The 20,431-nt window shown below is 61.1% G+C and overlaps 2 protein-coding genes across 6 annotated transcripts in view; one reads left to right on the top strand and one right to left on the bottom strand.

The window, feature by feature from the left end:
• CCDC85C (coiled-coil domain containing 85C) overlaps positions 1 to 16,859 on the top strand; it is a 78,231-nt gene extending 61,372 nt beyond the window's left edge. Inside the window, exons 3-7 of one of the 2 annotated variants that reach the window (XM_070775688.1) lie at positions 3,792 to 3,830; positions 7,823 to 7,930; positions 12,740 to 12,835; positions 13,126 to 13,224; positions 14,024 to 16,859. In XM_070775688.1, the coding sequence (XP_070631789.1) occupies positions 3,792 to 3,830; positions 7,823 to 7,930; positions 12,740 to 12,835; positions 13,126 to 13,224; positions 14,024 to 14,113 (432 nt within the window). In that variant the 3' untranslated portion in view covers positions 14,114 to 16,859. The remainder of the gene's footprint in view (positions 1 to 3,791; positions 3,831 to 7,822; positions 7,931 to 12,739; positions 12,836 to 13,125; positions 13,225 to 14,023) is intronic. The other variant, XM_070775689.1, reaches the window with a different exon arrangement.
• A 368-nt stretch (positions 16,860 to 17,227) lies between these two features.
• The window catches only part of CCNK (cyclin K), a 30,017-nt gene continuing 26,813 nt past the window's right edge, over positions 17,228 to 20,431 (bottom strand). For all 4 annotated transcript variants that reach the window (XM_070775687.1, XM_070775685.1, XM_019983596.2 and 1 more), the window contains one exon: positions 17,228 to 18,563. In XM_070775687.1, the coding sequence (XP_070631788.1) occupies positions 17,938 to 18,563 (626 nt within the window). In that variant the 3' untranslated portion in view covers positions 17,228 to 17,937. The remainder of the gene's footprint in view (positions 18,564 to 20,431) is intronic.

The raw sequence follows: 20,431 nt of genomic DNA, 5'->3' as shown, positions 1-20,431 counted from the left end.
CTTTAGGGAATAAGAGCATCTTTTTGCTCAGCTTCTTGCTAGTGCAGGAGAAGTGCTGGGAACTCAGAGACTAGCCAGTGAGCACTTGCCCCGAGCTCTCTTTGCACCGCGGGCTGCTCTTGCTGAAGGGGTTTTGGGATCCTCCCTTGGGGATTTCGGCCCCCACCTATGCTGGAGTGTCAGCTCCTCATGGACTGGGCTGCAGGACCTCAGCGGTCACATCCTCAGTGCCCAGCTGGACTTGGTGGATGCATTTGGGGAGCCCTGGCTGTATCCCACCCAGTCTTCTGGGTCAGAGGGGAGACTGGCTCTTGCCCAGAGTGAGGAAGATCTGCTTAACCCAGGGAGAGCAGCTTCGTAAGGTAGTGAGTATATCATCTTTGGAGGTAATCAAGGGTGGATGGGTGGGAGTATGGGAGGATGGATGACCAGGTTTAGGAAGGAGACTGCTGCCATGGGTGGGAATCTGGCCACAGCCTCGTGGGCTCTGGCTTGTGAGATTTTATGATTCTGGCACCTAAGTCTTGTCAGTGAAATAAAAATTGCCCAGGAACCTCCAGCCCTGTGCAAAGCGGAAAAGTCTGCCTTTTGGTGAAAATCAGCAGAGAGCAACATTATTCTTTTAACTATCTTCAGATGATATGGTTTTGGGGTTTGGGGGGAGGGGTAGAGGGCCTCCATGGGTTCCCTTTCCACTGCCCACCCCTCCCCCTCCCCCTCCCCCCACTGCCTCTATTTAGCTCCAGAATAGCTTTAATTAAAAATGCACTGGAGTGTCCACAGTCTAAATTAGTGTATTGCAGTTCGTATTTTCTTTCTCGTGTCAGCTCTAAAATTTCATCCGCGCAGCTGCTCCCCCTGCGATGATTCATCTGGAGCTGGGTCCGTGGTATGATTCTCCCCATGGATTCCGTGCCTGGCAGGGCCGGGCCGGGGGTGGCTGTCATTGACGCCACTCTGTGGTTCCCTCCGTTCACTTCCCTGCGGGGCTGATCAGCAGCGAAGGCTCCACGTGTGTCCAGAAGCCAGCTTCACAAAAGAGCAAGAAGCTGGTTGGGCAGGAGCGGGTGGCCCTCCGGGGGTGCAGAGGCAGTGGCCCAGGCTGGCAGCTGGGCTGGGACAGGCTCCAGGTGCCCGCGCCTCCTGGCCCCGGGGCCTGCTCGTTCTGTCCTGCCATGCCACACGGAGTTGCTGAACACTCACGTTGGAAGCGACCCCAGGATTTACACCGAGCCGGGATGGGGGAAACTGAGGCCTGTGTGGAGGAGGATTTCCCGGGATGGGTGATTGATTTGGTTTGCTGGGGCTGCCCGAGAAAAGAGCCGTACACTTGGTGGGGGTGGGAGGGTGGAGAAGGCGCTTAAGCAACTGAAATGTATTGAATGTATTGTCTCATAATTCTGGGGGGTGTGGGGTCAGCAGGGCCATGTATAAATCTCATTGAGACACAGTGCAACCTGCCGCCGTGGGGCTGTCGGCCTGATGGTAAGAGAAAAAGCGGGTTTGGGCCCCAGAGGAGTCTGGGTTCAGACGATGCCTGCTCCAGCTCTCACCCTCTGTGTGTGTGGCTTTAAGTGGGGTGTCTTATGCCCCGGGGCCTCGGTTTCTTCTCCCGTAACCCAGGGATGGCGGGGCGCCCACTGCAGCGCTGGCTGGAACCTGGGGTGCCCTGGGCAAGTGTCTGCCCTTCCCTCCTTTTCCTGGTCTTGGGAGCCTGGGATTTTTCAGGGTCTGGCAGACTACACCCATTCAGCTGGGCTTGATGCCTGATGAAACGGCTTGCTCTGTTTTGTACTTTGAGTTTTGAAGCATCCAGGCCTTGGGACTGAGAAACGGGCCTCTGCTGTCCGAGCCTGTGGCTGACGCCTCCTTCCTGATACCTGCCTCCCCGGTGGCAGGGCTTGTTCTGTTTGGTGGTTCCTTTGCCCAAGCCCTCCGGAGGTGCAGGGCTCACAGTGTGTCTGCTTGCCAGCATCCTCCGTGACGTGCTGCTCTGTTGCCGGGCTCTGGACCATCCCCTCTCCCCTTGTTTGATGTCTGTGGTTGGTCGTCACTTCCCTGTCCCCTCTGTCATGGGTGACATGGTCTCCGGAGGGCTTAAACTGGTTCCTTAGCAGAATCTTAGACCCAGTCCAGCCTCTTTCTCAGCCAGGGAGAACACCCCCTCTTTCCATCATCCGATGGATGGTCCATCTAGCGACGTGGGCAAGAGGAGAGACTAGGAATTCACCTCTGTACCTGACGCTCAACCTGTGTCCATTGTGAGACAGTGGACAATAGCCCTCAGCCTGGCTAGAGGGTAACCCCAGGACTTTAGAGCCAGAGGGCCTGGTTCAAATCCCTCAAGGTGGGTGGGTGGCACTGGGCCAGTGGCTTAACCTCTCTGTGCTTCCATTTTCCCAAATATAAAATGAGGACACTAACGGTGGCTGCCCAGGACTAAAGGGCGAATCACGGAAGGCAGTGAGGGCCAGGCCTGGCTGGTGGTAAGGGTCGCAGGTCAGCAACTGTGACCTCGCCTGGGGGTCACTCAGCAGCTGAGTGTCTTCTGGACCCCATTTGACATGCAAGAGACCAGGAGGCAGGGGAGCTGCTCAGATCTGTCACCTGTGATGGGATTTGGATTTAGCAACGTCTGTGAGCGACTTCACTTTCACTTTTCACTTTCATGCATTGGAGAAGGACATGGCAACCCACTCCAGTGTTCTTGCCTGGAGAGTCCCAGGGACGGGGGAGCCTGGTGGGAGGCCGTCTGTGGGGTTGCACAGAGTCGGACACGACTGAAGCGACTTAGCTGCAGCAGCAGCAGTGCCCTCCAGTGGCTTCCCAGGGGGCTCAGTGGTAAAGAATCCATCTGCAATGCAGGAGACACAGGAGATGCGGGTTCAATCCCTAGGTGGAGAAGATCCCCTGGAGGAGAAAATGGCAACCCACTCCAGTATTCTTGCCTGGAGAATCCCGTGGACAGAGGAGCCTGGACGGCTACAGTCCACAGGGTTGCCAAGAGTCAGATGCGGCTGAGCACGTGCCCTCCAAAGCCCTCGTCTTCCCCCTGTGGAGGTCACATGGCCCGCCCCTCAGTCACCTTATTGTGCCAGGGGACACAGGAGCAGACAGTGGTCATTGTGGCTGAGACCTGGTCTTTTGGTACCTGTCGGTCACAGGCGCCACGGTCCTGGGCCGTACTCACATCCCAGGTTGAGAGCGGACGCTGCGTGGGGAGTACGGCAGTGCCAGCTGCGGATGAGAAATACCAGCCATTCATTAGCCACACCTGGATGCCACGTGCCTCATCTGAGCACCGATCAGAGAAACCCTCTGGGCCCGGGTCACCCTGCAGCCCTTTGTTCAATGGCCTGCAGATGAGTTCTTATAAAATAAAAGGGGGAAAAAGGAAGGAAATCTGGCCGGCAGGACCTGTAGGTTCCCGTGAGGGACCTTCACCCTGGGGACACAGCAGAGGCAGATCCCTGGCCTCCCCTGGGGCTGGCTGGGGTCTTGGGGTGCCTCCCAGGAGGGCAGCTGTGTCCTGGGTTCTGGTGTCAGCCTCGTGGAGTCCGGGGCTGGCCATATGCTGGGTCACATCCTTGTGGAATCCGCAGTTTCTGAAAATGTGGGACTCTGATGAGGCACCTTGGGGACCCCACCTGGGCCCTGGGACCGCCTCCCACTCCAGCCCAGCCGAGCTCCTGGCGGCTTTGGGGCAGTGGGAGTCTCCGGGGTGGGGGAAGGGCAGAGCTGAGGGTGGTGGGAGGCGTTTGCGGGGTGACACGTGCTCTCTTCCCTTCCAGCTGCCCCGCCCCTACGGCCGCCCCCGTCGCTGGCTTCAGGTAGCCCTGCCCGGGGTCGGGGGAGGGCTGGTGTGCAGTGCCGTGTGGGGTGGGGGCGGCTTGCAGTGCTGTGTGATGGCCTTCCTGTCCCTTCCCCGGGGAGCTGACCACCACCCAGGGTCTGGCATTTAAATTCATCTTAGGCTTTGCCTCCTCTCTGAGCTGGTGTTAATTCCCAGCTTTACAAAACAACACCCAAGAGTTTCCAGGCAGCGGCCTGCTGTGACACTCCGCCCAGGTCCCCCTCACCCACCTCTCATCCGATCTGCCCAGGGTGTGAGGTCATGGCGGGGGGCGGGGCGCTGCAGGAGGACAGGTCGTGATCCACACTTTGCAGGAGAACCTGCAGTACCTGGTGGGGCGAGGGGCTGGCTGACCAAGACCTCAGGAGTTAGTGCTGGGTCCTGGCTGGCCCGGGTCCTCGAGCGAGGTCTCCAGGGGTGCCTGGTGGTCAGAAGAGCCCACCGGCGCCCAGCAATAGGCTCCCAGCCCCACCGAGCAGGACAGCCCTACCGCCCCTGGGAGGCAGGCATTACCGCCCTTGGTTACCATTCTGGAAAGCAGGGCTGTTGTCACCTGGGATCAGAGCCTTGTTCCTGTCATGAGACGCTGACACTGCCCTGCCCCGTGAGGGCCGGCAGCCCGAGGGATGGTTCCCTCTGAGGGGCCCTGCCCCTGGTCGCTGCGTGCAGATCGGCCCGGGGGCCCTGAATCTGAGTGGTCACCTGCGGGCAGGCTGCCTGGTGGGGACCCCGGGCGCCCCCGTGTCAGTTCTCACCTCCCATCCCCAGAGCTGCAGGCCTCGCCTCACCTGTCGGGTGCCCCCCTTGCTGAGGTGTGTACACAGTCAGTGCTTAGTGACCAGATCTGGGGGTAGCGTGCGGCCCACCCGAGGGGCCTCCAGCACTTTGGGAGCAGGAGGGCGGGGTGAGCAGCTGCCTTTGAGCCCAGAAAGGAGCCTGAGTGGAGGGGCGGGGGTGGGCACGTGGCCCCCTTTTCTCTGAGTTCCATTTGTCTTCAGCATCTCCCCTGACGGTCCTCCCCAGGAGGATCCAGGGGGTGCCGTCCCCCCGCCCCCACCAGCTTTGCAAGCAGGATTCCCTGGGAAGGTGATGACCCCCGTTCCTGCTGCTGGAACCTCCTTGCAGCTCCGCAGAGGCCCTGAGAAGCTGGGTGGCCTGAGTTCATGCTGCCCGCTGCGGCCGGCTCTGAGCTGAGGGCCCCAGACGGAGACCTCTGCAGCCTCCTGGGCGCCCCCCCCAACCCGGCCTGGCCCCCCAAACCCCATCCAGAACCATCACGCTGCCCTTGGTGGGGGCGGGACCATGTAGAAGGGGATTTCAGCACTGGGATCGTTACCGTCTCTTTTAAGGATTCGGGCAACCCTGTTCCAGCTCCTGCTCTGTGTGTTCGATCCACCCCTCCATGTCCTGAGGGACCCCATTTGGGAGCCTGGTGGGGCAGGGCGGTCCTCTCCTGGGGAGCGGCAATGAGCCTTATCCCTTGCCCGCCCAGTCACCCTAGAAGACCGCTCCCCCTCAGCAGTGAAACCCTCGGGGATTTCATCTTCCAGGGCACCGGTGGGCAAATAGCAGGATTTTTAATTTGGATTTAAGTGCAATTACATTTCTTCATTTTGATGCGTCATTAGGCGCATTGCCCCTCGTGAAAGCTGGTGCGTTCTCCCCGCCAGCTTTGTGGCTTGCTCCTCGAGTGCTGTGGGCTTGCAAATATTGATGCACAACACCCATCACTGAAGGCAGGGGTGGAAATTGCACGCTGCGAATTAAAATCTCCCCGCCCCCTTGCACACACATATACACCTCCTCCCCAGGGAATCGTCTGGGGGAGGGAGGAGACATACAAACCAGTGTTTTCACAAGCAGCATATGGGCGGCTTGTGATCCCATTGGTTCCTGGATCAGAGACCCTGTGGACGAGGGGAGCTGCAGCCCAGGGCAGCATCTGGACTGCATGCAGGCGGGGACAGGGAGGCATCTGCCTCCTGGTCCCTGGGGCCCATGGGAGCGCCGGAGCTCCAGTGCCCGGCCCTGTGGCCACGTCCACATCCACACGTGTGTGTGTTGGGCCAGCTGGGCCTTATGCCTGGTCCTTTGGCTTTCTCTCGCCAGGCAGGCGGGGGGGTGGGTAGAGAAAGGCTCCAGGGCCCGGGGGAGACGCCTGTGGCCCCAGGTGTGGACAGTCCATGTGTTGGGTTTAGAACACACTCTTGGAGATTTTGCAGCTGTCAACGGAGATCTACCCAAGAAAATAATTTGGTTTGGGAGTTTTGCTTTAAAGTGGAGCTGGGGGTGAGACCTTCCCCCCACTCTGCCGAGGTAGGCAGGGGCGCCCGGGGGGAGAGAAATCCCAATGGTGGGGGCAGGCACGGGGCCTCTTTCTTTTGCGGGCTGTTGGTAGAGGCTCCTCCACTCAGACCCCTGGCCAGGCCAGGGAGGGTCACTGTGCCTGGGCCTCTGATGCCGCAGGTTGACCTAGACAGGCTGTGATGGGGCGTGACTGTCCCAGTTTCAGACAGAGGGCTGTGCCCGAGGTCCCCAAGTGAGATCCTGCCCACTTCTCCCTACTCTGCGCTCCCCCAGGCCATGGGAACCATGCTTAGCTGGGCGGCTGGTGTCTGTCTGACCGCCGAGGGTAGGGGTGGGGGTTGGGGGGGTTAATCAGGGAGTGGCCGCCTGTCCCCTGTTCTGGTCACCTCCACTCTTGGCCTGCAGACACAGGGCGCTAGAGACTGTGAGGCCTGGGGGGTCAGCCCTGGGCGTGATGGGGGGTGGGCAGGAGAGCAGAGCCCAGGGACTTGATGAGGGTGAAGGTCCCGTGGGAAACGGGGAACTGGATCCAGTGGCTGGCGAGAGGGTGGCAGGGTGTGTGCAGATGCCTCTGGGTGAAGTGGGGGGCAGGGGTGCTGATGAGAAGGAGGAGGTCCCCCCACCCCAGCCCCCCGCATGCCCCAGCGAGGCTGCTGCCCGTATTTCTCACCCTTGCCCTCCTCCCCTCGAAGGGTTTGTTTGGGCAACTCAACAGCCTGCTGATTTATAGGACGTTCCACTGAATTTTATCTGCCCAGCAGTGTTCCCGAAGTTCCTTTGAAGTAGAAGAGGGTGTTGGGTTCAGAAACGCCATCCCAGGGTCGAAGGGACTCAGAGGGCCCGCAGACCAAGGCTTCTGCTCGGCTGGACTGGGGGCTGTGCTGGTTTGAGTGTGACCCCTGGGTCCTCCCCCTGTCTGGGTCCAGCCCCAGCTTCTGTAGGGGGGCCGTGTGTTGCTTTGCCCAAGTGAACCACTTAAGGCCAAATCTATACTTGTTCATTCATTCATTCACTCTCTCCTCCCTTGTCCACTCCTTCTAAGCACGCCTTGGGCTTTAGTCACGAGCCCAGTGGCACTGGTTCCTGTGGACACAGAGGGCGAGGCCCGGGGCTCGCATTCGGGAGCTCCCTGTCCGATGGCGGAGGCTCGTGGGCAAGTGTCAGAGAGCTGTGCAGGCTCACTCCGTAGGCAGCCCCCAGCCTCTTGGTGGTGGGCGGACTTCCCTTTACCCAGGATGTGAGCCCCAGGGCTGGAGAGGCTGTTGCCCAGGCCTTGTGGGGGACCCCAGGGGCAGGATGCTGGCGCAGAGGGGCGAGGGTGGAGAGGGGTGGGGAGAGCCACCGACTCACTCACCTGTTTATTTGACCACTCAGCAGATGTTTATAAAGCATGCAGCAGGGAGCGAATCAAAGCCCCTGGCCTCGTGGCTCTGATGCTTGAGTGGAGAGAGGGATGTCAAGGGCTTCTGATGGCCGTGGCGGTGAGGATGGATAGAGGGGGCGGGGAAGGGAGAAGGCACAGGCAGGGCCCCCTGGCAGGTGCCCTGAGGACCAGGCTGGGGAGTCTCGTGCAGTAGAGAGGCCAGCAGTCCTCAGCCCTCTCGGCGCAGCCTCCCACCCCATATCCAACCCCGCCCCCTTCTCTCTCTCTCTCTCTTGCAGCAGGCAGGCCCTGGGGAGTTCAGGACACTGCGGAAAGGCTTCTCCCCGTACCACTCGGAGTCCCAGCTCTCCAGCCTGCCGCCCTCCTACCAGGACTCCCTGCAGAACGTAAGTGCCCCTCCCCCAAGGCCCCACCATGCCCAGGAGGACCCTGGACCCCCCCGGGGAATTGGAGGGGTGTGGCTCAGACCGTGCTTGCTTATAACCTGCCCAGGGCCACGTGGGCGGTCACAGCTGAGCTAGGTTGGGGACCCTTGGCTTCTGCCCAAGCTCTTCCGGGGCAGCGCTTGGGCCCCTGACCCTTGACCTCCACCCTCGACCCTTGGAACCTTGTAAGTCTCCCAGTGTGTTGGTGGGAGGTGGAGGCCCAGCTTGAGATGCTGTCCCTGGCATCTCAGGCTGGTGTAGTGGCCATGAGGCCCAGCCACTGTCTCTCTGTCTCTGTGGGCATGTGTCCCTCCTTGGACGCAGCAGGGAGAGGCTGCCCAGCTGGGGTGGGGCTGGCCCGAGTCTGTGCGGGGCTTGCTACCCCAGGCTTGAGCTCAGGTGTATGCTTGCGTGTTTCAGTTCTTGCTAGGGCCCCCACAGTTGTCCTGGGTTCTCGCCTGGGCCCTGACCTGCCCTGGGAGGGCGGCAGGGGGCTCACTCCCCAGGATGTGCATGGTCAGCTCAGGACTGCTCCTTGTGGGTGAATGCGCGTCATTCCCGGGGACCCTGTGTGTGCAGAAGGCAGGGATCTATAGAGGCAGAGAGTGCGGGAGTGGTTGCCAGGGGCTTGGGGGAGCGGGGAGGAGGTGATGGAAGTGTTCTGTTGGGTGACTGCACAAATCGGTAAATGTGCAAAACCACCTCCCCCAGAAGCACGCGTTCGGGTGAGCCGTGTGATGCTTGCTGAGCATCTGTTACGTGGAGGGCTGTGCCGGGCTCTCCCCACGCCCAGAAGCCTTGTCACAGGGCGGGGACCTCACTGTCCCCGCAGAACAGATAGGAAACCGAGCCGGCCTGAGGTCACGGTGGGCCCGACTCTCTCCCAGGGTCCCGGCCTTGCTGCCCCCCTCCACCCCGGCCAGTGAGGGTGAGCCTGGGGCGCCTCCTGGGACTCCGAGCTGGCATGAGAGGGCTGGCGCCGCTGCTGGCTGCCGGCGGAACCCTCTGCAGTTTCTCACCGAGGCCTCGCACCTTCTCCAGGAATGTAGCTGCTGACGCTGCAGAGGCGGCAAAGCCCGCTGACGACAGATAATCCAAATATTTACCCAGGAGCCCCGTGGCTCAATGAGGCTCCAATTGCTTCCTGATGAAGGGCTCTGAAAAGCCCAGCATCGCCCCCACGGGGTGCGGCTCTCCAGCCCTTCGTACCCTCTCCCTGGGCTGTGGGAATCCTCACCACTGATAGTACTGTGCGCTGAAGCCTCGGCAGGCTGCAAACTGTAAAGTGCTGTGTAAACTGTAAAGTGCTGTGCAAGCCCAGCTGGCTCCGGTGTGTGCCAGGCCTGTGGGATGTAAGCAGAGGAAGCTCGCTCCTCCAGGCTGAGCCCCTGAAGCTTTGACAGTGCTGCTTGGGCTGTCGGAGGGACGGAGGCTTCTGGAAGGCTTCCTGGAGGAGGCTTTAAGAGGGGGTCTGTGGGCCTCCCTTAAGCTGCCCTGCGTGGCCAGGGGTTGTCACCCCACTTCAGAGGGAAGGCAGCTGAGGCCCACCGAGGAGAGGTGGGGTGGATTGCCAGGATCATATGGCTAGTCCATGCCAGAACCCAGGCCAAGCTGGGCCTGGGGGCCGGGGACCAGCCCGCAGCTCCACAGAGGCTGGGGTGCAGGTTCCTGGGGTGGAGGGGGAGGGTTGGGGTGTCTTGTGGGAGGCTGCCATAGAGAGGCCCGAGCTCAGGTGGAGGCTCGCGGTCCAGGCCTCTCGGGCTGTTTATGGGGCACAGAGCCTCTCTGGAGCGGCTGAGCGCTGAGCCCCATGTCCTGCGTACGGATGCACCAGGAGAGGAGGCTTGTGTGGGGAGGACCCTCTGACGCTGCCAGGGGTGCTGTCTCTTCTATACCTGGGTGTGGGCACACCTTCTGTGAGGCTATTTTAAGTGTCCATTTCAGTGGATTTTATTATCTTCACAGATCTGTGCAATCATCGCAGCAAAATGTCTCCCTCACCCCAGAAAGCAAGCCTGTGCTCATTAGCAATCCCTCCCCACCCCCTCCTGCCAGCCCCTGACAATCACTAATCTGCTTTCTGCCTCTGCGTTTGCCTTTTCTGGATATTTCTTATAAATGGAAGCATAACACGTGTCAGTCTTTGTCCCTGGCTTCTGAGCACGGGGTTCTCGGGTGAATCCACACTGCAGCAGGTGTCGGAGCTTTGTGCCTTTTTCTTATCAAGCAGCCCCCCACTGCGTGGGTACCCACGTTTTGTTCAGCCGTTCGTCAGGCGCTGTGCACAGCTCTCTTTCCATTTTTGCCTCCTGTGATTGTGCTTCTCTGAACACCTGTGGATGGGGCACTTGTGTGGACATCTGTGTTCAGTTCTCTGGGGTGTACACTCGTCTCCCCACTTTGGGCGCTGCTCCTGGCATCCCACAGCCCCAGGCTGGAGGCTTGGGCCCCCTGGTTTACTAGCTGTTTGGCCTCAAGCAAGTCTTGCAGCCTTCCCTTCCTCATCTGTAAAATGGGTGCATAGAAAAGATGGCTTCAGCGCAGAGGGTTGCAGTCAGCCCTCGGTGGGCTGCCCTGCTCCGAGTGGGCACTTAGGGAGCTGGGGAGGCGTCCTTGGGCCTTCCAGGCTGTGATCGGGGTCAGCGGGGAGGGGGGTTGGTCTTCCAGGGTGAGCTGGTTTGGGAAAAGCTCTCAAGTTTACAGTCCCGACCAGTGTTCGGCAGTGGCTTCGCCCATAGGCTCCTCCGCACACTCATTAAGTGAGTAAAGTTGCTCCGTTGTGTCCGACTCTTTACAACCCCATGGACTGTAGCCTACAAGGCTCCTCTGTCCATGGAATTTTCCAGGCAAGAATACTGGAGTGGGCCATTTCCTTCTCCAGGGGATCCTTCTGACCCAGGGATCGAACCTGGGTCTCTCACGTTGCAGGCAGACGTTTTACCATCTGAGCCACCAGGGAATCCCCATTAGCACCTGGTATTGGCCCAGCGAGGAGGCCCAGGAAAGGGCTGGATTGCACAGCTTCCCCCAGCCACTCCTGGCTTTTGTTTCAGGAACCTGTCGGCAATTCTGGGAGCCCCAGGTGCAGAGGGGACCTGGGCCCGGAGCTGCCAAGGGCCAGGCGCCTCCTGGGGCTGTGTGTGTGTGACTGTCGCCCCCTGCTGGCCAGTGCGGGGAGGGCCGCCTTCTTTCCCAGGTGCAGACTTGGCTGTGGCCCACACCCCCTCCAGCCCCCTGCCCCCCAGGACCGTGTTTGGTTCGCCCACATGACACCAGAGACCAGGCAGCCTGGGCCAGAGTTAGGGAACAGCGTCCCAGGGCTCTGCACATGCCTTGCAACACACAGAGACCCTGGCTGAGAAACAGAGACTGAGATACAGAGTGGGTTGGGCCTCCCTGGAGAACCATGCCCACGCCCAGCTTTCTCAGACCCCAGGGCTGGGGGGTCTTGGCCTCTGTGTGGAACCGGGAGCAGGGCGAGCCTGCCAGGCTCCCCTGGGAGCAGGTCCAGGCCATGCTGGCAGGTGGGGTGACTGCAGAGGTTGGCTGCTGGTGGTGGAATGTTCCAGACCCCGAGGGTCCCTGCACAGCGCGGCCTGGCTGGGCAGGATCCTGGGGCCATAGCCTCATCTTCCGAGCTCACTGAGTTGGACTGGTTTCTGGAGGGGTCATCGGGCAGTTGATGGAGAAGAAAACCCAAGAGTCAGAGACGGGAGGGACGCCCAAGACCCCAGGGTCTTCTCTCCCTCACGCACTCCCTGGGGACTTCTCGGTGTTTTTCTCTCTGGCTTCCAGCACCTGCTGCTTTATCTCAGGTCCTGGCCCAGCGTCTCCTGACCTGGCTCCTGCTGGCCCCAGGGCTCCAGCTGTCTCTGAGTGTGAGCTCCTTCCATGCGGCCTTGAGTCCTTCCTGACCTTGCTCTGGGGCCTGGGGTGTCCCCACTGCAGCCCGAAGGCCTGCCTCCTGCCCCATGGCCGCCTGGCTAAGCGCCCCTTGCCCAGGAGAAGCTGGGCAGATGATCGACCTCCAACACGGGCAGGCAGGGCAGGCAGGGGACCGGAGGCTGGATCCCTTCCTCTCCCGGACTCATCTTCTGGCCTCCCAGGCTGTTGTGGGAGCCCGGCTCCTAGTTGCCAGTTAGAGTGTTTGCTGAATGTGGTGGCCATTCTCAGACAGGGCTGGGAGGGTCAGGACTGGGAAGCCTGGCTCAGGGCTGGAAGCCCCACGATGGCCCTAGAGGATGGAAACTGGGCCGGGAGAGGGGACTTAGGAGTCAGGCTATGTGGGGTTAGAGCCCAAGCCCTTCCGCATCTTCCTAGGTGACCTGCCAAACAGAACAGTAGACCTTCCCCGTGGGCTGTTTACAGGGGCCTATGGGAAGGGGATGCAGAGGATGAGATGGTTGGATGGCATCACCAACTCCATGGACATGAGTTTGAGTAAACTCTGGGAGTTGGTGATGGACAGGGAGGCCTGGTGCGCTGCAGTCCATGGGGTCGCAAAGAGTTAGACACGACTGAGGGACTGAACTGATGGGATTTGGGAAGTGGGGAGGTTTCTTGGGAAGGGCGAAGGTTTCTCGCTGCTCCTCTGCCCTGGCGCAGCCCTCCCTCCCAGCCTCCTCTGCCCCCATTACCTCAGCCCCCGTTTCCTCCCACCTGGGCCCTGTCCCAGATGCAAGGCCCTCTGCCAGCCGCTGGTCGCCCTGTGGCTGCCCCTGGGAGCCAACCAGGGCGAGCTCTGAGCTCAGACACAGTCCATTCCCGCAGGGCCCAGCCTGCCCGGCTCCCGAACTGCCCTCGCCCTCCTCCAGCGGCTACAGCTGCGTGGGGCAGAAGCCCGAGGCCGTGGTGCATGCGATGAAGGTGAGGACCCGGCCCTGACAGCTCCCGCTCCCTCGGGGGGCCCGCACCTCGGTCCCTGCTGCTCTTCCGGACTCTGACCTTGGACCCCACATTTGCCCTCTCTGGGCCTCGGGGCTACTGGGCAACAGGGCAGGGAGGCCGAGGGCGTGCCCTGGCTGCCTGGAACACTGTGGGGGAGGGGTTTGGGGGTGCTGGGTGGCAGCCGGGGGCGCTGAGGCCTGGGGGAGGTCAGGTGGGGGCGGTGGGCAATGCCCAGGGCCTGCCTGGTGATCTCGGGACCGCCCCTTCAGGTCCTGGAGGTGCATGAAAACCTCGACAGGCCACTGCAGGACAGCTGTGAGGAGGACCTCAGTGAGAAGGAGAAGGCCATCGTCCGAGAGATGTGCAACGTGAGGTCCCGGGGCAGGGGGGTGCCGGCTGGGTCCCGCTGGAGGGGCGAGGGCCTGGGGTCTGGGGGCAGGCTCTGGGGCTCCAGGAGCCCTGGCCTCTCTCTGGCCCCCTCCACCTCCTCCTCCCCTCCCCCTTTCTCTGCCCCATCTTCCTTCTTCCCTGCTTCCCCTCCCTGAGAACAGAGTCCCTGATCCTGGTCTGGTTTGCCCAGCACGTCCTGACCCTTGACCCCTGACCTGTCTCCCAGTGTTGCTCTGGCTGCTGGTGGCGCACAGGTGGTGCTCAGACTGTGGGTGCCCATGGGACCCTCTCTGCTCTGCGAGCCCCCCAGCCCGGGGCTGCCTTGGCTTTGGGAAGCTGGGCCCCTCTGGGGCTTCGGGGAAGCAGAGCATCCTCCTCCCGTCCGCCTGGTCGATGCGTGCTGTCCCTGTGGGACCTCGAGGGAGCCAGGAGGGAAGGGGGGTCACAGGGGCTGCACCCAGGCCCCACTTGGGGTGGTGTGTCCTGAGTCCCCCTCCTCTGCCCATGCCCCAACCCCCACCCCTGCCCCGGGTCTGTAGACCCCACTGGACCATGATGAGGCCAGGTCCGCACCCAGACATGCTGTGCGCCGAGGTGGGGAGTGGTGGTGAGGGTGAGCGTGCACAGACTGGGTCTGAGGGTCTCCTCCGTGACCCCCCTGGCCCCAGGGCTCTAGGGGACGCGGACGATCCTGAGCAACGGGGCAGTCTGTGCCCACAGGCCCCCGGGGCGGCTTGGGGCAGGCCTTCCCCTCACAGTGCCCCCTCCCCCCCACAGGTGGTCTGGAGGAAACTGGGAGATGCTGCCAGCTCCAAGCCCTCCATCCGGCAGCATCTCTCTGGGAACCAGTTCAAAGGGCCTTTGTAGGCCGCTTCCCCTCGGACGTGGACTTGGCCCCGGTGCCGAGCTGCCGGCTCCTTTCTCCGTGGTGCACTGTACATAGGACGCTGCCTGTCGTGGCCTGGCTGCTGGGGTGTGGCCCCTCACTCCTCTCAGACACCAGCATAGCGGGGAGACGGCTCCCCAGCAGAGCAGCCTGGATGGCTTCCTTCCTGCTCCGGGGCCCGGCGGTGGGCTCCATTGGCGAGAGGCTGAGGAGTGCTCGGAGATGCCCAGCCCTGGCAGAGGGGCACCCCTGGCTGCTGCCTGCCCGGGACAGCAGCCGCCGGCTGCCAGACTGCTGCCACGGGGCTCCTCTTCTGAGCCACCAGCCGGGGCCTGAATGCCGGCTCCCCGAGCAGAGTCCCTGACTCTAGGATGAGGGGGGCTCCGCTGCGGCCCCTCCTCTAGCCCCCAAGCCTGGCGCCTCCCTGATGCCAGCCACTGCTTGTTTTTAGATTCCACACCCCCACCCTTGGTCACACACCCTCTGCCATGTTCCCTCGCCTTGTGCCAGGTGGTGCCCCATCTTCCTGGGTCCCTCATGCCCAGGGGCCTGAGGCACTTCCGGGTCTGTGCTCCACATGACGGGCCGGGTCTGTCTCTGTGCAGATGGCACCAGGCCACGGCCGGGCCCCTGCTCAGGAATGGTGCCCTCGCGCCTGGTCCCCTCCTGGGTGACTGTGTACGGAGCTGCGTGGCTGCAGGTGAAGGGGTTCTGCCCTCCTTGTGAGGGGCCCCCCTGGGCTCTGGCTTTCATTTTCCTGTGTGACCTTCAGCAAGTCACTCAGCATCTCTGGGCCCCTGGTGGGGAAAAAAGGAGGACTCAGAGGATCAGGGCCAGCAGCTCAGGCACAGCATGGGGGCCAGTGGGGACCCTCCTGCTGGAGGGGCGGCTGGTGGGGGGTGGGTTGCAGAGGAGTCCCGCTGCCTTGCCCCCCCTCGGTGGGTGGCCACCTCCCTTTCTGAGCTTCAGTGTTCTCTCCTGTCAACAGCGAAGCCTAAGGCCCTCCTTGCAGGGCTCTGAGGATCAAATAAGACCTTTGGTGTAAAATGACCGTGTATAAAACTGTAAAGCGAGACATGTAAATGTTAAAATTTATGTGGGAGGGGAGTGAGGCCTAGAGGCTAGAGGCCTTCGTTTCCAGTTCCTCCAGCACTGCTGACCCCTGTGTCTCGGCCGTACCGAGAGCTTGGGCGGTCTGAGAGGCTGTCTTGGCCTCGTCCAGGCTCTCATGAGGGGCGGGGACCAGGTGAAGGGACGGGTGAGGCTGCCCTGGGTCTTCCCCTGGCGGGGACTCGGAGCCGTCCCCACTGCCTGTCTGCCGTTGGCACCCTTGGGTGAACAGTCCCCGGGGAGAGGCCCGCGTCCGGGGAGTGCCGAGTGGGTGCTGCTGATGGCGTCGGGCATGGTCCTGACGCCCCGGGCGTTACCGAAAGCTGTGGGCGCCCTGGGAGGAGCTGGTCCTTAGGCCAGGTGGTGAGCACCGTCTCTAGGGGTGTGCACTTGGAGCTGGGTGATTCCTACACAGGTGGGCAGCGAGCTGGAGGGCAGAGGCTCCCCCCCACACCCGGGTCCTGGGTCTCCTGGGTGGGAGCCATATCCGAGAACCCCGTGTGTTATGTTTGGGTCAGGCTGGCTTGGCCACCAATGAAAATAAGCAATAAGTCAGGTGTCCTGGTACCTGCGGGTCTCCTGCAAACTGACGTGGGGAACGGGCCTCAAAGGGACCTTTCCCCGGTGGAGGGAGGTGACCCTGCCCCTAATGCTGCGGTGGTGTCCAGAGCCAGCGCTGCCTGGGAACGGCTTTCCAGGACACAGCCGTACCTGGGATACCATCTCCTTCACATAAGCTGTTGGAAAGCCTGCAGCGCCTCTGCCCGGTCTGCGCCAGGCCCCGGGCCGTGGCTACAGCAGGAACCCACGGCTGGGAGGAGGATCCCGGGGGCCAGCTCAGGGGAGTCCCAGCTCTGCCACTAAGCAGGGAGTGTGTGCAGGGCGACCACGGCGCCCCTCCTCCCGTCCGGAGCCTTAGCTCTGAAGCTTGAGGGTGGGGGTGTCACTGAACCTGGTGTCCTTTCGTGAAGGTCCGTTTCAGATACTCTGCTGCCGGAGCCCCATGGGACCCGTGCTGTGGCTTTCGTCCCCACTGTGGTGGATGTCACCTTCCAGCCTCATCCCTGGTGGCCAGGCCCATCCTGGAATCGGAATCCACTGAGCACATTTTTATCCAAAAGTTATTAGCCACACATCAGTGTTTGAAAGAGAAAAGTGACCTTTCATTTTTTTTTTCTTTCTTGAAAACTTGAGAGGAAACCATGCATACTACTGACTTTTTTTTTTTTTAAAGAAACAAAGGAAATGCATGACTGCAGAGCGGTAGAGGTGTATATTTTTCATAACGTGGGGGAAGTATTTGTGCTGCTCTCTGGGAACGGGCGCGTGCCTGGCTCTCGTCCCCGGGCCGGCAGCCACACTGTCTTCCGTGGGACGTGATGGCTGGAGCACGGGCCGACCCCACCCCAGCTCCGGGCAGCGCCGGTAGCCCTGGACTCCTGTGCCCGTTTCTATCTTCTATTGAACCACTTTGATTTGGGGAGAGAAAAAGAAATAGAACTTTTTGATAGTGTGGTAAAAACATTGATTTGAACTATTTTAGTAAAAGGAGTTAACAGAGAAGATTGTGATAGTGTATACTTTGTGCTAGATAAATAAAGGCTCCTTGCAAGCCTCCGTGCGCAGTGCTCATTTGTCTCTGGTGATGGGGCCCCTTGGCGCGGATAGTGGGGCTGACGCCTGCTGCTCCAGGGCCTCCAGTCAGACCAGCAGGGGAAAGGGTTTCCAATTTAAACCCAGGTCTGACCCAGGGACCTGCCTATGGAGGGAGATGGACAATCCCAAACCAGCACCACATTCAACTACTTCCTCCGGAGAAAGCCCGGCCGGTGCCTGATGTGGGGGGCGGGCCCCTGAAGGCCCCCCTGGGCCATCTCCTGGGGGCCCTTCCTCCATGCCCTGCTCCTGTGCCCCAGGAAGACCACCTGCTTCTGGGCTGCAAACCCCAGGAGCGCCCCCCCTTCTGCCCGTAACAAACCAAAGGGGCCATTTCAGAACTGATTTTATTGGGTAACTGACTGAAGGAGTCTCATTTGTAACCAAGATGGAATTCACAGTATGTTGTTACATTCACACTTAAAAAATATATCTCTATGTATAGGAATTTGCAAATTGATGTAAACATACATTACTTCCAAGAACATCTCTCCCTTTCTCCCTGGAGGAAAAAGAAGAGAGCCATCCAAGCAAGGCAACCCCTTCAGAGTAACTTGAACACAAAGGGTGTGGGTTTCTCTAAATCAAACAGCCGTTCATCTGGCCTGGGAGTCACGGGCGAGAACACCGGGAGTGACAGCAATGACGAGAGCTTGACTTCAGAAGGAGCTGGACTACTGAAAACCGAGTTTCCAGGGAAAATAGGCACTGGTTTCTAGAAGGAAACGCACTCCTCACTGAAGCTGCGTGTGAACGTTCTCACCAGAGTGAAGTAACCCGGTGCAGGGCCCGAGGACACGCTGAGACCAGAGGCGGTGGGGTCACAGCCGGCGGCCTGGGCCCCCCGCGGGCTGCTCTGCCCACTCTCCAGGTGCGCAGGAGCACCCTGATTTCATCTCCGGGGTCCCGTCCACTTCTTCCCATACTACAACTGTTGAGATTATTCAAGGTACTCTGCTGCTTACCCACTTAAACTACTTTTCAAGTTGATTAGAAAAACTTTTAAAAAAACAACAAAGGAAAAGAGAGGCGTCAAAGGTTATCTCATCCAGGCTGCCCGCCCCAGACCCCCGACAGGAGGCATGCCGGGTGGGGGGATGGGCGGGGGCACAGGGGGCTGTCCTCCCGGGGGCACCGCCGGGGGCGGGTAGCTGGCCGGTGGCAGGCCCAGGCCCGGGGGCGGGTGCGGCGGGACCGCGTGGGTCGGGGGCAGGCGAGGGGGTGGGGGCGGGAAGTTGGGGTTGTAGGTGGGCGGGGGTGGGGGGTAGCCAGGAGTTGGGGGAGGGATGGCAGGCGGCGGGAAGGAGGCGGGGGGCGGGGGCACGGGCGGCGGAGGCGGGTTGGGTGGGTAGACGTGGGGGTGGTAGGGCAGGTGGGCCGGCGGGCCGTAGGCGGGGGGCAGTGCCCCGTAGGAGGGGCCCTCGGTCTTCATCATGGACTGCAGGCTCTGGTAGCCCTCCCCGGACATGTAGGAGCTGCTGGTGGACATCCCCGTCATGTAACTGGAGGGCGGTGGAGGCGGCGGCCGGTGCGGCAACGGCGGCGGCTGGTGCACGGGCGCTGGGTGGGCCGGAGGAGGGATCTGGACCTTGGGGAGGTCGCTGGCTTCCACGGGGCCTGGAGGCTCGGCCTCACCCAAAGCAGCTGCGAGGGGTGGCTTCCGGTCTGCGGAGGGGAGACGGGTCACTGGCCGGCCCAGGCCGCTGCCTCCCAAGCAGGCGGCATGTGGAGGCGGGGGACACCGCCCCCTTAGGGCTCCAGTGCAGCCCAATAACCCCTGGGGCTCCCGGCCCTGTCGCAGCGCCGTGGGCCACTTTCCCAAGGAGCAACAAGCCGCCTCTGTGGCCGGACAGCACGGCCCGCGCTCGTGTCCTGACGCTGTTGGCTAGTTTTCCGCCACACAGGCTCTCCACCTCGCTTCCCTTGGTCCCGAGCGCAGGAGACACAGGCGTCCCTGCGCAGGAAGCCCCTTCCACTCCAGCCCCACATCTAGCACAAACACGTGCGGGCCCCTTCTCTCTGCCCATCTCTGCCCCCGGAGAAGGCGAGCCCAGGCCGGGGCCAGACCACACCACTGTCTGCTGAGAGATGGTCACGCTGGTGACCTGGCATCAACAACACGTGGGCCAGTCTCTGACCACCCCCCTTCTGCCCCGCGGCAGGTCTGACCGGTGCCCTGTCCCAGGTCCCTGGGCCCCCCGAGGCTCAGAGGTCTCTGGAGCACCTCCCACACACCAATTTCCGCCTTCTCTAGCGAAACGCTCCGCCTTCCAAAATGATGCCACAGGTAAAGAAGGGAAGCTCTTTACAACTTCCCGCCTCCCTCTCTAGTGATGTCGCGGAGGCATCCTAGTTGACTGGGTGCCTGTGAAACACTTCTCATTCTTTCTTCTCCACGTGACTCCACGTACAACTGCTTCCTCTTCAAAGTGTACTGAGAAGAGACGCTGCCAACAGAAAGCAGGCACCAGAGCCCGGAGCCTGAGGTCTACTGCGCTCCTGCCCAGACTGGGTCAATGTTCCTAACTTGGCAGGGCTGTTGTTTTCCTAAAACTAATTCTAAATTCATTTCTCCTGGGTAGTTCACTATCTCTGGATACAAGAGATCAGAGAATATTCAGATATGCTTAGAATTCACAACATCCTCACTTATCTGGCTGTAAAAACAATTTTCTGAGAGGAGCTGTGGCCTGCCTGGGTGCCGGTAGCAGAGGGGCCAGTGGGGCCACTGCAGCAGGGCTGGGGCAGGAGGGACGGGCGGTGAGGCAGTGGCAGGGCCCACTGCCACCACTGCCAGCAGGGCTGCAGCTTCTGAAGCCATAGGAGGAGGAAGGTGGGCAAGGGGATGACGGACACGGACGTGGAGGGGGCAGAAGCCCTGGATGTAGACCTTATGCAGCTTCTTGGAGTCACATGTAGGCCAGAAAAATGACACTTCTGACGGGCAGAGGAGATTTCAGGTCAGTGGACACAGCCATGGATTACTTCTCTGGGATGCTCAAGCTGGAGTGCAGACTCATCCGAGCCCCTTCCGGTCCAGCCCCCTGCCTCACGCCCCTTACCCCCTTCCCGGATGCACCCACACCACCCCTGCCCACATCCTCAGCACCAGCACCGTTCATGACAGGAGCTCCATCTTGGATGTCTCCCCGCGTGGGGCCCTCTAAAGAGTTTAGCTTGGGGTCTGATGGGGGGCTGTAGGGAATAGACCCTCAAGAACGAGACACAAGAGAAGACTTCCAGTATTTTTCAGGCCTGAGGACTGGACCTGCCCTTGGTGTAAACCTGTGAATTTTTCAGAGGGGAAGTTGTTTCCACTGTGGAAAGTGTATCTAGCTGCAGAGCCCTCAAGTGAACTCAGAAATGTGAGACAAGAGTAATATATCCAGAGGGGGAAGGGGGAGGGGGCTGGATGGTGTGGGGTCAGGGTAGTGGGAGGATGAGGTTAGGGGAGCGGGGCTGGGAGTTGGAGAGGGTGCAGACTGACTGGGAGACCCTGTGGGTCATGAGAACACATCTCTCTCGGTCAGTCT

This window comes from Bos indicus, chromosome 21, assembly GCF_029378745.1.
Source record: "Bos indicus isolate NIAB-ARS_2022 breed Sahiwal x Tharparkar chromosome 21, NIAB-ARS_B.indTharparkar_mat_pri_1.0, whole genome shotgun sequence".
Lineage (NCBI taxonomy): Eukaryota > Metazoa > Chordata > Mammalia > Artiodactyla > Bovidae > Bos > Bos indicus.
This window is presented reverse-complemented; position numbering and strand designations above follow the sequence as displayed.